This window comes from Mustela lutreola, chromosome 1, assembly GCF_030435805.1.
Source record: "Mustela lutreola isolate mMusLut2 chromosome 1, mMusLut2.pri, whole genome shotgun sequence".
NCBI lineage: Eukaryota > Metazoa > Chordata > Mammalia > Carnivora > Mustelidae > Mustela > Mustela lutreola.
In genome coordinates this window covers 113,265,968-113,280,371 of record NC_081290.1, presented here as the reverse complement: position 1 = coordinate 113,280,371, position 14,404 = coordinate 113,265,968, and the positions used below count along the sequence as shown (strand labels likewise).

The following is a 14,404-nucleotide window of genomic DNA, read 5'->3' as shown; positions in this document are numbered from 1 at the left end:
ACAGGATGAGAGAAAGTGCACAGTAGAGACGCACTGTTAACAAGCCTGGATTTCCTGGAAACAGTGTGGCCTCCAGGAGTGGCAGTTGCATATGTGAGCAGTCTGTTCTGGGCAATGACATGTTTAAGGAGACCACACTAGTTGATGTGGAAGTAACTTGTAAATTAGATTCTTTACAAGTTACTTATTGTCACATATTGTGCCTGTTATTTTATGGCTTTTGGCAACCTAGCTAGCTTGGGCTCTTCATTTCCCTGTCACTTTCCCCTTGGAATGTAGATGCCCTAACTACCTGTTACTCCCTGGAAATGGTAGTACTTTCATATAATCAAGTCCTTCGTGTGCTTTTTGTTTTTGCTGAGAGTACATCTCTCCCATTTTGTTACTGCAAATTCCAACTCCTATTTTAACATCCAGGATAATTGTGATTATTTCTGAGAGATCAAGAGTTGCATGCTCCTCAGTATATTAGTCATTCTAGTATTTATGTTGATAAACTTTTTTTTTTTTTTTTTTAAAGATAGAGAGAGGGAGGAGTAGGGGCAGATGGAGAAAGAGAACATTAATTAGGCTCCATGCCAAGCACAGAGCCCAACACAGGGCTTGATCTCACAACCCTGAGATCATGACCTGAGCTGAAATCAAAAGTCAACATATAACTGACTGAGCCACCCAGGCGTCCATATGTTGATAACTTTTACACATTTCTTTATTAGTCTGTAGTACCCCAAAGTATCCCTTTTAATTATACCTCTGACTAGAATGCATTCCCTCTGGATATGTGCATGGTGCTTTCCTCTTAATCCATTCTTGTTTCTGTTCATATGTCACCACCCCAGGAAGTCTTCTCTGACTGCCTTACTGTAAAAGAGGTCTCCACTTTCTGTCCCCTTTCTCTGTTTTATTTTTCTAATGTAATACTTATTTTTGACATTTTATTTACTTGCATGTTTATATGATGATTGTCTCTTTCCTCCTGACTGAATGGAGCTCTGTGAGGGCAAGGACTTCATTTTGTTCATTGTTGTATCACAAGGCCTTGAACCACCTAACACAAATTAGACACTTGGCAGGTATTTGTTAAGTGATGGAATAAATGAATATTTGCTTTCCCCATTTGCCTTCTAATTCATTCTTACAGTCATTAGCATTTAGTTCATATGTAATCACTCAGTAAATGTATCATGAACAGATGAATGCATAATTCAGCATTAAATGCTAGAGGGCTTAGCTACTACTAGTAGAAAAAAAGATTCTTGTCTTTTAAAATAAAATATTCTAGAATTAAATATATAATAGAATTAATATTCATTCTAAAAGAAAAAAAAATCATTTGGGATCTGAAAATGAAGATAAGCTAGATTCTCTTCTAGTTAGCTCTGAAACCTAGCCTTTTGGATTTCTTTCTTTCTTTCTTTTTTTTTTTTTTTTTTAAGATTTTATTTATTTATTTGACACACAGAGAACACAAGCAGGCAGAGAGGCAGGCAGAGAGACAGAGAGGAGGAAGTAGGCTCCCTGCCAAGCAGAGAGCCCGATGTGGGACTCGACCCCAGAACCCTGAGATCATGACCTGAGCTGAAGACAGAGGCTTAATCCACTGAGCCACCCAGGTGTCCCACCTTTTGGATTTCTAATGTTGATATAATTTTAGGTTTTGAAAAGTAGTCATGTTTGCCATTTTAATGTATTATAATAGAGAAATAAGAATTATGTATATATATGTACATATGAAGTAATTAGAGAATAGTATTACAGTTATTTTAATGCCAAAATGAATAATGGATACTAATTGTAATGGCTGTTTAGAATAATGAGAGATAGTAGTCTATAAATATTTATTATGGTTTAGCGTTGAAAGAGACCTTAGAACATTTGGTTCAGCTGTCTCATGCAGCTGAGCAGAATAAGATGGGAGATGCAAATGATTTGCCCAAGGTCACAGGATTTGTTAGTGGTAGAGTTAAAATTGCCATCCGGTTTCTTTTGTAATATTAAGAGTTGTAAGAGTGTGGATAACAAACACTTTTGTGTACAGTTTGCAGAATTAAAAATGGTTGCAAATACTCTTGCTGGCATTCTAGTATCATGGATCAAAAATTTAAATGTGTATACATTTTTAGGAACAATTCCTAAAGAGAAAGTCAGATCAGTATACCAAAGTAAATGGATATTATCATTTATCACTTTATGTTTAACATAAGAGCAAAGAAAATTGGAAATAAATTACTAAACAATAGCCTGTTGACTAAATACCATTGATTTCTATTATGGGAATTCATTAAATATTTATTGTGTGTTATTTTTAAGTCTGTGTATAATAGACCTAAAGAGACATAAAGGATATAGTCATTGCATAAAAGAAAATCCTTCTGGTCTACAGACCAGCAGACTGTTGGTTATAGTTTGAGACGAAGTAAGGACAGAAATGAAGAGTTGGTATCTAGAAACTTCGGTAGTTTGACAGAATGATTTTATGTCTGTTGAATTTGATGATAAGAAATTTGGTCTTATATTTTGTACGGTTTCTTTAAATTTTGTTTTCCAGTAACTTGTCTTTATTATAGATTACAGAAGAATTGGTATAAGGCAGGTATAGTGTTCACCGCAGATAGTTTGAGGAGCATTGCTTCATAGAGAGTTACGTACACATTAGAAAAGTTAAATAGTAGATGAGGGAGAGGGCTATGCCAGTTCTTTATACCCTTTCTCTGAATTTGGTATCGAATGGGCTAGGCCCTTATTAAATATTAATAATATACACTGTGAAGATTTTAGGATTTTTTTAAAAAAGTAAATCCCTGTTTTTTTTTTTTTTAAATACTTACCTGCCATTAACTTAAGAAGTCATGATTTTGTAACACATTAAATAAATATAAACTCTCCTTTGAGTGCTTAAATTTTCTTGATGCTAATGGATTTTTTTGTTTTGTTTTGTTTTGAAACATTTTTAGCTTGTGGGTTTTGAAGGGCTTGTGATTTTTTTTCCCACATCATGAAAGTAGGCTGCTGCTGGTAGTTTAGGAACCACACTTTGAGAAACACTGTTCTAAGGTTTCATTAAATCGTTTCAAATTCATTCTTAACATTTTTTTTGGTCATAGATGCCTTTGAGAATTTGGGGAAAGCTGTGGACTGACTCAATGGAAAAATGCATGCAAAGTTGGACACAATTTGCATACAATTTTAGAGGTTTCATCTCATCCTTGAACAGAACCTAGTAAGGAGGGAGGGTTGAAATGTGTAAATTTCAGTGTTAAACTGTTCTCAGGTAAACTAGAGTTGACTTACTCATTTCTAACCTTTATAATTATCTATGGCATTTGTTACCATTTTCTTTATTATTATAAAGTGGACTGCATGGAAACACAAATTTCTGTATAATTAATATTTATATTAATAATAATTATATAGGTACCTTAGAGATGTTTGTATATGTGTTCTTTTTTTTTCTTTTAATAAACCACCATACTTTTCACGTTTCTGGTAGAATTATATTCACACGTTAACTACAAAGCATATTAAATCTCTGGGCTTAAACACATGGATTAGCTATAGAATGAAAGTGTCGTGTGGTGTCTTAATAGTGAATTACGGTTTAAAAAGGCACATTTCTATTTCATTGGGATGCTAGTAGAGAAGAATAAAGATATTACTTCAATAAAGGAGGACTCATCATGGAGAAAAGATTTAGAGGACTAGAACAAACAGTATTAACAGCAGCCCAGTGTTGGAACTAGGTAATTCAGTGGCTACATAAGGAAAGAAAAAGGCATAATCACCCTCTTATTTCCCTTGGTTTTGTGAGGCATAATGACATGTACTTTGAGGTATTCTCCTCACTGCTACCATATAAGGTGTATTCTCAAGACTTTTGGGTAAAACTGATTATAGTTTGACTCATAAGCCAAAAGAGAAGGCCTGTAGTTAAAGTAACCATTGCTTACATGGGTCAGGAGTTTACAAAGTTACTCACAGAGAGACATCAGTGATTGTTTTATCTCGCCATTCTAACATACAGAAAGCCAAGTGATTTTATTTTACAGAAAAGAGTATTAAAATGAATCCAGAATAGCCTCAAATTTTAAAGGGGCATGTTTACGTTAGACATCCAAGGCAGAGATTAGTTTTTTATGTGTGGTTGAGTTGCATTTACACGCTGGCTGGGGGGTCAACACTGTATGGCAGTAGGCAATGCACGACAGAACAATTTTAAGTGCTAAGTGTAATATTGTAGGGCAGATTCATAAGTACTGGAGTGACAGTGAACACATTGGGATTTGAAAGAAAGCTTAAGGGATATGTTTTAAAAAATGCAGTACTTCTCAAATGTTCTTTACTTCTTACTTTAGTGCTTAAAAACTCTACCACTTTTGTTTATTTGTGACATTTGGTTGATGACTGAGTAATACCGTTAAGAAAACAAGTTCTGTGAGTTCCCTATTTTGGGGTAGTGCTCATACCTTCTTGTGTGTTTTTTGAGGGGTAGCAGTGTGAAAGTCACATCCATGGTATTCTGGGATATATGTGGGAGATAGTTTTCTCCTATAGAAGGTACTAGAAAGTACATTTTTAAAACAAAATTAAAGATTGCTCATTACTTAGGAGTTTTTCAAAATAAGACTTTCCTCAGTGCTTTTCTCTACCTCAAGAAAATCCTGTTGGTTAGATTGATATAATTTTATTGGTGTATTTATCCAAATTTTGGTAACAGCACTGTTAGAAAAATCGCATCTTTATTTTCCCATGGTTTAGTTCCCATGGTTTTTGGACATGGGAAATTTCTGGTAGTGTTTCTTTCTATAGCTGTCATATTTATATATTCCTTTTTTACATTTATTAAGTCTGAGGGCATTCTTGTCATACCCATGGTGTTAGGGTCATACATTTCCGAGCATTCCATATTTGTTGAAAATATGCAGAGGTTGAAAACTTGCATGTTGGTTGTGGCTCTTATATAGGTACCTGTCTCCTGCTTGTTAACCCATAGAATACAATTATCCAATTACCAAGGTAATTTTGTGAACCAGCAGAAATTGTTCTTAGTAAACATCTATTAAAATGGTGTTATTTATATTATAAAATTTCTGTAATATACTTGGGTATATATGTCATCAGTAAATAATTTCTATTGCTGACATCTGTTTCGTGAGGTTTGTAACTGCTGGCTTATTACTTCCAGAGGAAGGCATAAGAGGTTTTTGTGTGCATACTGAGGTTCCCTGTGATTTGGAAGGATACATTTCATTAGAGAATTCTAAGTGTTGCAGTCACTGTTATAGCTAAACATTGTGCTTCTTTTTGAAAAAGCTTAGGGCAATATAGCAGCTATATTAAATAGCTCATTTTTTTTAAGAGAGGGAGAGAGAGAATTCCAAGCAGGTTCCATGCCCAGTGTGGAGCCGGAAAGCGGGGGTTCAGTCTCACAACTTTGAGATCATGACCTAACTGAAATCAAGAGTCACATGGTTAACCAACTAAGCAACCTAGGCATCCTTAAATGCTTACTTTATTTTATTTTACTTTAAATATTTTATTTATTAAACTGAGAGAGAGTGAGCACAAGCAGGGGAAGGAACAGGTAGAGAGAGAAGCAGGCTCCCTGCTGAGCAGAGGGCCTGATGTGGGGCTCCATCTCAGGACTCTGGAAACATGACCTGAGCTGAAGGCAGATGGCATAACTAACTGAGCCACCCAGGTGCCCCATAAATGATCATTTTAAAGAGAGATCTCATGCAGTTAAATGTATTTAAATAATACCTGCCATATTGGGGTCTAACTTTTAAAAGTGAGAGCTCTATAATGTTTTCATTGATTTTGTTTTTTGCTATGAGTTCTGTAATTGTTTTGTTTCTGTGATGTGCTTGCTTTCAAGAGGTAATAGCTATGGGGAAGGGTTAGTCTAACAGGTAAATCTCTAACTCCTTATGAATCCCAAATAGCATACTTCTTGTGGATAAGATTAATGTTCTGTTTGGTGCATTTTTGAGATTTTTGTTTAAGTGGCATGCTTTCTTGAGATACTGGTATTTTTAATGCAATTTTATAAAGATGTAGTGCTATTTTTCTCTCTCATTGAAAAGTTTTAGGAAGAGAGGCTCCTGGATGGCTTAGTTGATTAAGCGTCTGACATTAACTCAGGTCATGATCTCAGGGTCCTGGGTCAGGCTTCCTGCTTGGCTCCCTGGAGAATCTGCTTGTCCCTCTGCCCCTCCCCCTGCTCATGCACCCGTGTGCGGGACTTTCCCTCTCTCAAATAAAGGAATAACATCTTTATATATGTGTGTGTATGTGTATCTTTTTTTTTTTTTTTTTAAGTTTTAAGAAGAAATGCTGGAGCCACACATTTGCATGGAGGCTAAGCATTTGGGGGAAAGTTTAGTTATAAATTTTATTTGAGTATAATAAAGTTAATGACATGTTTAATGACACACATTGGTATTACTGTGAGTTGATTGGCTTTAAATCATTGTCATTAAGAAGAGTCATTTAGGTTATTTTAGTTATTCAAATGAAAGTATAAAATCTCCTATAATTAATTATTACTTTGATGTTTTGTTCAGTTTAAATATTTTATGCATGTGCACATGGAGGTACAACAGACCCAGAGATGAGGATCTAGTTTACCAAACCTGGAATCTAGATCTAGATCTAGAAATACCTCATGGCCCTTTCTTTTCTCTTAGTCTTGCTTCCTTATTCTAGCCTTTGTACCAATACCCTCCTTCCTTGTTTTCTTCACTTTCTGCCCCCATTTCAAGGCTTCTTCACCAATATTATCTTATTGATTCTTATTCTTTGGCCTTTTGGTACAGTGGCAACACCTAACTGACCTGAGAAGTGGTAATACGAGGTCACTATCCTGTGAGAATGGAGTTTGGGAAATTCAGAATTGGACAGTAGTAAGCAGAGACAGAGGACATGGAGAGCTGGTTCTGATCCTGTGGCATATCGAGCTCTGTTGCTAAATGAAGGAAAACTTAAGGCTTAGAGAAGACAGGAATGGAGTGAATAAAGAAGGGATATTTTGTCTTTATTTATGGAGGGATGGGGAAGCCATAAGGTCTGACTGGTCAGTTTGAAAAGCTGTCTTCTCTGCCTTGTAGGTCCTTGAAACAGGCATCCTGCCTATGTGAATTGGTGGCATGGCAGAATAATAATAGTGAACATTTATTTTTGCATTGTGTGGTATATGCTATGCTGGTGTTTTATTTATCTGCTGGAGGGCTCTGTGAGACAGGTGGAATTGTAGTCCTCATTTTAAAGAGGGTTGGGTGAAACTTGAGAGGTCTAGTAAATTCATGTCACGTAATCAAGAAATGGCAGAATATGAATATGAACCCATATTCGCCTGATTTCAAAGCTTATTCTCTGAACTATGTTCTTATTTGCTGTATGGACATCAGCAATCCCTTTGAAGCTCTCTTTTTCCATCTGCAACACAGAGTAAAACTATCTGATAAATGGCAAAGAAAGATAAAGGGTCTCACAAAGTTGCTTACTTACTGTTGTTGCTCAGTAAATAGTCCACTACTTTTTCTGGGTAATTTCTTTCTCAGAATAGAAAAATATTATATGAGAAGGACTACTCCTTTAAAATAACTCAAGAAAATTTGCCTTTGGGTATTTCCTGGTCAAAGTCAGATGGGGGGAGCTCAAGTCTGTGGTATCTTTCATCCTTTCATACACACAGACACACACACACACACACACACACACACACAGAGTCTGCCCATCTGCTTATTGAAGACTGGATTTCCTTTTCAAGAGAAAACTTCTTGTCATACATAATTGCAGTATAAAAGGGTTAAAACGAATCCCTAGAGGTTTTAGTCCAAGTACATACAGGTGGTTGATATTACAGCCTTTCTCATCTAGGTTAATGGGGAGGCTCAGTAGAGATACCATTCTCTTTATGAGCATATAGTTGTTCTGGTGTACCTTCATTTCTGCATCAGTAAACAGAAGCTCAGAGGTAGTTCCAGTATGTGCAGCCATGTGTGCTTGCGACTTAAGTGAGATCACAAAGCAGTGTTTTTTAGAGAAACATAGAGCTACAATTAAGTTTATGGAAAATTGGACAACAGTAATAAAAATGCTTCTCAAGATCAAAGGAGAAGCATTTGCTTGTGATTAGTTTGATTTATGTTGAACTTGACCCAGGAGCCTCCCACTACTACTGTTTCTTTACTACACACTGTACATTTATGAAATATGCATACACTTAAGGCTGTCATATAATATGTACAAGATTTGCTGATGACAGAAGGTTATTACTGTTTTAGATGAATGCAAGTTATTCAGACTTTGAAAAGCAAAGAAAAAGTGAACTATGAAAATAATGAGTGACCTTGTAGTTTTTCCTTAGTTGCTAACAATTCATAATAGTGCTACATCCTACCCAATTTAAGGGGAAAAAAATAATGTCTTTCTAGTGGGTGAATGGCTTGAGGAAGTGGGACTAAATGAAGCTCATAGGAGTAGTCAGTGAGATGCCATCTGTAACAAGTCTTAAATTTGTTTTTATGCATTGGGCTTTTCCCACTATGTATACAGCATTAGTTCTTCATGATTTTTAATTTAAATTGTGTGAATAGAAAACTTGAATATCTAATACTAAAGATGGCTGGCGATTTAGAAAAGATCTTAATATCAAAACCCAAAATGATTAATATTACTGGCTTCAAAACGCTATCGACAAAAAGGAATTTGTTTGACAGTTTAAATAATATGAAAGATTGGATAGATGGTGATAGGCATTTGTTTCCATTTCTGATCATTGATTGAGAAAAGGTTGTGGTTAAATAATGAAGCTGGTCCTATCTATGTGTCTATCTATTATCTATCTATCTATCTATCTATCTATGAGAAAGAGAAGAGACAGCAAGAACTGGGGGCAGAGAGGGGAAGAGGGAGAGAGAGACAATCTTAAACACACTCCACACTCAACGCTGAGCCTGACAGGGAGCCCTGAATAGTGATCTGAGCTGAATCAAGAGTCCAGTGCATAACTAAGTCACTCAGGTGCCCCATAATTAAGCTCTTCCTAATGCTTGTTAGATAAAGATTAACAAGAGGAGTTGTGATGCCTCTTTGAAGGTCCTAGGGAAAATATATCACTGACTATCCCAAATGAATTTACTTTGTTTTATTAGAAGTGTGGTTTTGAGTGTAGACCTTACTTAGACCAGTTAGGTCTAATGATTAATCAAAGAATCTCATTTTCAGATTAGATCCCAATCTTCTCTCTTTGGTGAACTAAGTATATTTCTACCAGAATTTAACATATAAAACTGATGTTCCAGTTTGTGATTTCCTCTTTACTATGGTTTAATTAGATGTTTTTCTAATACCTACAATATTCAAAGGTCTTAGGAAGAAGAGCAAATTCAAAAACATGATCTCTGACTTTATAGAGCTTGTTTAAAGTTGGAAACAGGTTGGTGACAAATTATAGATGGCTCATAATTCAGGCTTTAGTGTTATTCTAGATTGTAGGAAGCAAGCAGATATTTGAAGTTTTTTTACCCTCTTTTTCTAAATAGTTGACATGATTGGAACTCTCCAGTATGAAGTGGTAATAGGGCCACCATTATGGAAATGTGAAGATGGAGGGAAGGGGAGGGTAATGTGGAGAGTGGAGAGTTTGGTGGTAAGAAGTCTTTAGAAAGCTCTTGTAGTAGTTAGTAGGCAAGGTCAGGGTGACATGTTCAGAGTATGGACTAACATGGAGGAGTAATGGAAGGATAGACACAATTTAGTAATTTCCCTAGATGCTGGTATCTGTGGAAGAGGCAGAGTCAACAGGGGCTTTAGCATTAGTATGCTCTACCACCTAAAAATAAGAGTGGCAGTTAGAGTAAAAGCAATCCTCAAAGGATAGATAGTTCTAAGTAGTTGGATTTGAACATCCTGAGATCATGGGATCTTAGACTCTAGTAGGCAACTGGAACAAAGGAGCAAGAAAAGTTTTACCTAGTTATGACATTGGGTTTGGTTAGGTTATTTTCTTTCTACATTGTTCATTACCTTTATGTTACTACTGGATGAGAGTATTTAAATTCTTCAAGTTGGGTACGTTTAGAGGAAATGTCCATAGATTTCCTTTTAATGGGAGGAATGTGAGAAATGGTCAAATAGTATAGATGTGTTCTATTTCTGGTTATCTATCATCTATTTGTCTGTCTCCTTACCTATCTAATCTATTTTAATGTTTGACCTAAAAGGAAGTTCAAGCATTGGCTGAAATAAAATCTGGGGTAAATTATTTGATACTTGTCACATTATCGGAATTCAAATTTCAATTTATTTGCTCAGTTTGGAAGGGAATAGATTTTCCTTTGCTCTACCAATGAAGTCTTTCAGATTTAACTCTTTTTTAAGGATTAGATCTATACCTTTGTGCAGACAGCTCACAACTAAACTTTTATTTTACTTATTTTTTAAAAGTTTATTTATTTATTTGAGAGAGAGAGAGCGCGCAGGTGGAGGGACTGAGGGAGAGGGAGAATCTCAAGTGGACTCCCCACTGAGCATGGAGCTTGATGCGGGGCTCCATTTCAGGACCCTGAGATCATGACCTGAGCCAGAACCAAGAGTCAGATGCTCAACTGACTGAGTCACCCCCAGATACCTCAGATAGAAAAACTTTTAAAACTGGAAGGGCTCTTTGAGATCATTTAATACAACCCCTACATTTTTGAGGTTAGTAATCTGAAGTCAAGGAAATAGTAATAATACCCAACATCTGTTGAGCTCTTACTTCATCAAATCATTAGAACAACTCTATAAATAAGTACCATAGAAAGCAGTGGCGTTGCTGGCTTTCTGTTTCCTTTGTCAATGCCCCTTACAATTTAAACAATTTAGTTCTGTGCATTTGGGAACAGTTTATAAATTCTGTTACTAAATTAAGTGATTTCTTTATATTTAAATTCATAAAAAGAAATAGTGATTATTAAAAGGTAGTTATGCCTGTTATTTAATGTTGTAAAACTGTATCTTTTAATGCAATTCTGCTGTTTTTAAAGATTTTTTCCCTACCCTACAAAGCTATCATATTTTAATAAATATACCTGCCTTTATAGTATTTTAAAATATACTTAAGAAAGTTCAATCTTAATTATTTTTTCTTGATACTGTGATTCTGAAAACTAGTCCATTTAATTTTTATTGAATTTTGGAACTACTTTGTCAGTCATATATAATAAAAGCTGTGTATATGTGTGCACATAAGTGTAATATAGTTATGTTGATAAATGTGCTGTGAGTTAAATTTTGATCTGCTTTGTTACTCTGGAAGTTTTTTTCTTTAGTGTAAACATACTACCAATTTTTCTTTCCCTTAAATATCTTGGCAGCTGAGGGGATAGTTTCTATTAGTGTAAAGATGAAAACAAAATGATGATATACTACGTATGTGATACATTGTGAAAACAAAGCAGAGGGAGAGGAGCAGAAGAAGAGGGAGAAGCAGGCTCCCTGCTCAGGGATAGGGGGCTTATCCTAGGACTCCAGGATTAGGACCTGAGCTACAGACAAATGCTTAACTTTACTGAGCCACCCAGGTACCCTGGGATATATTTTTTATTTTTTAAAAGATTTTTTTTTTTTTAATTTATTTGACAACAAGAGAAATCACAAGTAGGCAGAAGGCGGCAGAAAGGCAGGCAGAGAGAGGGAGAAGCAGGCTCCCTGCTGAGCAGAGAGCCTGATGTGGGGCTCCATCCCAGGGCTCTGGGATCATGACCTGAGCGGAAGGCAGAGATTTAACCCACTGAGCCACCCAGGTTCCCCTATTTTTTATTTTTTTAATTAATCAATCAATCATTTATTTTTTTTGAAGGGAGTTTTTTTTTTTTTTTTTTTTTTTTTTTCTTTAGTCATCAGAGAGCTAGCACAAGCTAGGGGTTGGGGGGGGGTGGCAGGTTGAAGGAGAAGTAGGCAACCCACTGAGGAAGGAGCCCAATGACAGACTCGATCCTGGGACCCTGGGATTATGACCTGAGCCAAAGACAGACAACTGAATAAGCCACCCAGGTGTTCCTGGGATATATATTTTTTTTTTTTTTAAAGATTTTATTTATTTATTTGACAGAGAGAGAGATTACAAGTAGGCAGAGAGAGAGAGGAGGAAGCAGGCTCCCCGCCGAGCAGAGAGCCCGATGCGGGACTCGATCCCAGGACTCCGAGATCATGACCTGAGCCGAAGGCAGCGGCTTAACCCACTGAGCCACCCAGGCGCCCTGGGATATATTTTTTAATCAAGATGTAATTTTAGTAAAATGTTCTGCAAAATACTTTGTTGCGTTTTTTTTTTCTTCATTTTTTAAAAAAATTGTGGTAATTATAAACGTTAACCATTTTAGGGGCACCTGGGTGGCTCAATGGGTTAAAGCCTCAGCGTTTGGCTCAGGTCATAACCTCTCTGCCTACTTGTGTCTGTCAAATAAATAAATAAAATATTTAAAAAAAAAGTTAACCATTTTAACTATTTTTTTTAAACTTTTTTTTAAAGATTTTATTTATTCGAGAGACAGGGATCACAAGTAGAGAGGCAGGCAGAGAGAGAGTAAGGGAAGCAGGCTCCCTGCTGAGCAGAGAGCTCGATGTGGGGCTCGATCCCAGAACCCTGGGATCATGACCTGAGCTGAAGGCAGTTGCTTAATGACTGAGGCACCCAGGTGCCCCCATTTTAACTATTTTTAAGTGTACAATTCACTTGCATTATTAAAGTTACAGTATTGTATAATCCAAAGAGAAACTTAGAAAATACTTTAGTTTTAAATATTTGAGGCATATTGGTTAGTTTCTTTCTTTTTTGGGGGGGTAAAGTCTTATCTTCCTACAACCCAATATTCAGTGTGATCTACTTGTACTTACTGAATTCTAAGCTTGCCTTTTAAATTAGAATGGTTTCTTTTGATTTGTACTTGTTCCATGTTTCTAGGTATGTATTAAAATTGCATCATGTTACATTTTACTGCAATTTTATATTTTCTTCTTTTGGAGCAGTGAAATAGATATGTATGAACTTTGAAAGAGGTCAAACTAAGTTATGTGAACACAGAGAAAATTGTTAGAGAAGGGAAGAAAGATTTGGGGATTGAAAACTGTGGTACACTTTTAAAAATGTCTGACAGTCTCAGACACAACTGGTTTCCTTCCCCTTCTACTAAATGCCCAGAGTAGGAAGCACATCTAGTGTAAAAGATATTTGGGCCTATGAACTAAAAGAATTCAGTACCCCAAACACTGGGTAGGAATTGGACTCAACAGGAAGGATTGTTCAGTAGATCCTCTGTCTGTGTTACTCTTTGTGCTCAAACAAAAATACAGCTGTTTAAAGAGTTTAAGCATAATTTCTAAAAGAGTTGAAATACCCTATTCATATTACAGATGTTAAATGTAGTTTTCTTGGCTGTTTGTCTTCCTCATTCATGACCAGCACACACTGCTCTTGTTACACAATAAAGAAATAAGAAATTATCAGGAACGTTTTCCAGAAAATGCTTTCAGTTTTTAGAAAGCAAATAAGAATTTAAGAAAATAAACACAAAAGTCATTTGAATTTTAACTTTACCTGTTAATAAAGATAACTTTTTATTACATTGTCTAAAAGTATATTAGTATACTTTTGATTCAAGCAAAAGTACAATTTTAATCTGTGTTGATTATTCTGTGTTTTAAAGAGAGACACTCCTAATGAAATATATTTATTACAGCTCAAAGATGGCGGCAAAGCATCCCAGGCAAATGTAAGAATAGGCGATGTGGTTCTCAGCATTGATGGAATAAGTGCACATGGAATGACTCATCTTGAAGCCCAGAACAAGATTAAGGGTTGTACTGGCTCTTTGAACATGACTCTGCAAAGGTAATTTGCATTTTGTTTGCTTCTGGGGGAGAAAACAATACTGAGGAGTGTGTTTTTGTGTATCTGATTTGCGGTATTAGCTAAGAAGTTTCTCCTACCATTGTTTCAGGTAGATAAATTACAAAATATAATGGCTTTTAAATTGAGTAATTGAGCAGTGTGAAAAATTGGTGGAAGCTTTGGATTGTTTCCCCATAAAAAGGCATGCATTCATGAACTGATAAAATTTGTGTATGGTTTTAGAAAATCTAAGAATTCCAGAAATTTCTCAGTAGAGTGTAGGCTAAAAATTCTTGTTATAGGGTAAATTCTTTTTTTTAAAAGATTTTATTTAGTTTTTTGACAGAGAGAGATCACAAGTAGGTAGAGAGGCAGGAAGAGAGAGAGAGAGAGGGAAGCAGGCTCCCTGCTGAACAGGGAGCCCAATGCAGGACTCAGTCCCAGGATCCTGAGATCATGACCTGAGCTGAAGGCAAAGGCTTAACCCACTGGGCCACCCAGGCACCCTGTTATAGGGTAAATTCTTAT

At 36.0% G+C, this 14,404-nt stretch overlaps 1 protein-coding gene across 12 annotated transcripts in view; it reads left to right on the top strand.

Moving 5' to 3' along the window:
• The window catches only part of PDLIM5 (PDZ and LIM domain 5), a 201,138-nt gene that overhangs the window by 48,456 nt on the left and 138,278 nt on the right, over positions 1 to 14,404 (top strand). For all 12 annotated transcript variants that reach the window (XM_059172610.1, XM_059172596.1, XM_059172633.1 and 9 more), the window contains exon 3: positions 13,725 to 13,876. In XM_059172610.1, the coding sequence (XP_059028593.1) occupies positions 13,725 to 13,876 (152 nt within the window). The remainder of the gene's footprint in view (positions 1 to 13,724; positions 13,877 to 14,404) is intronic.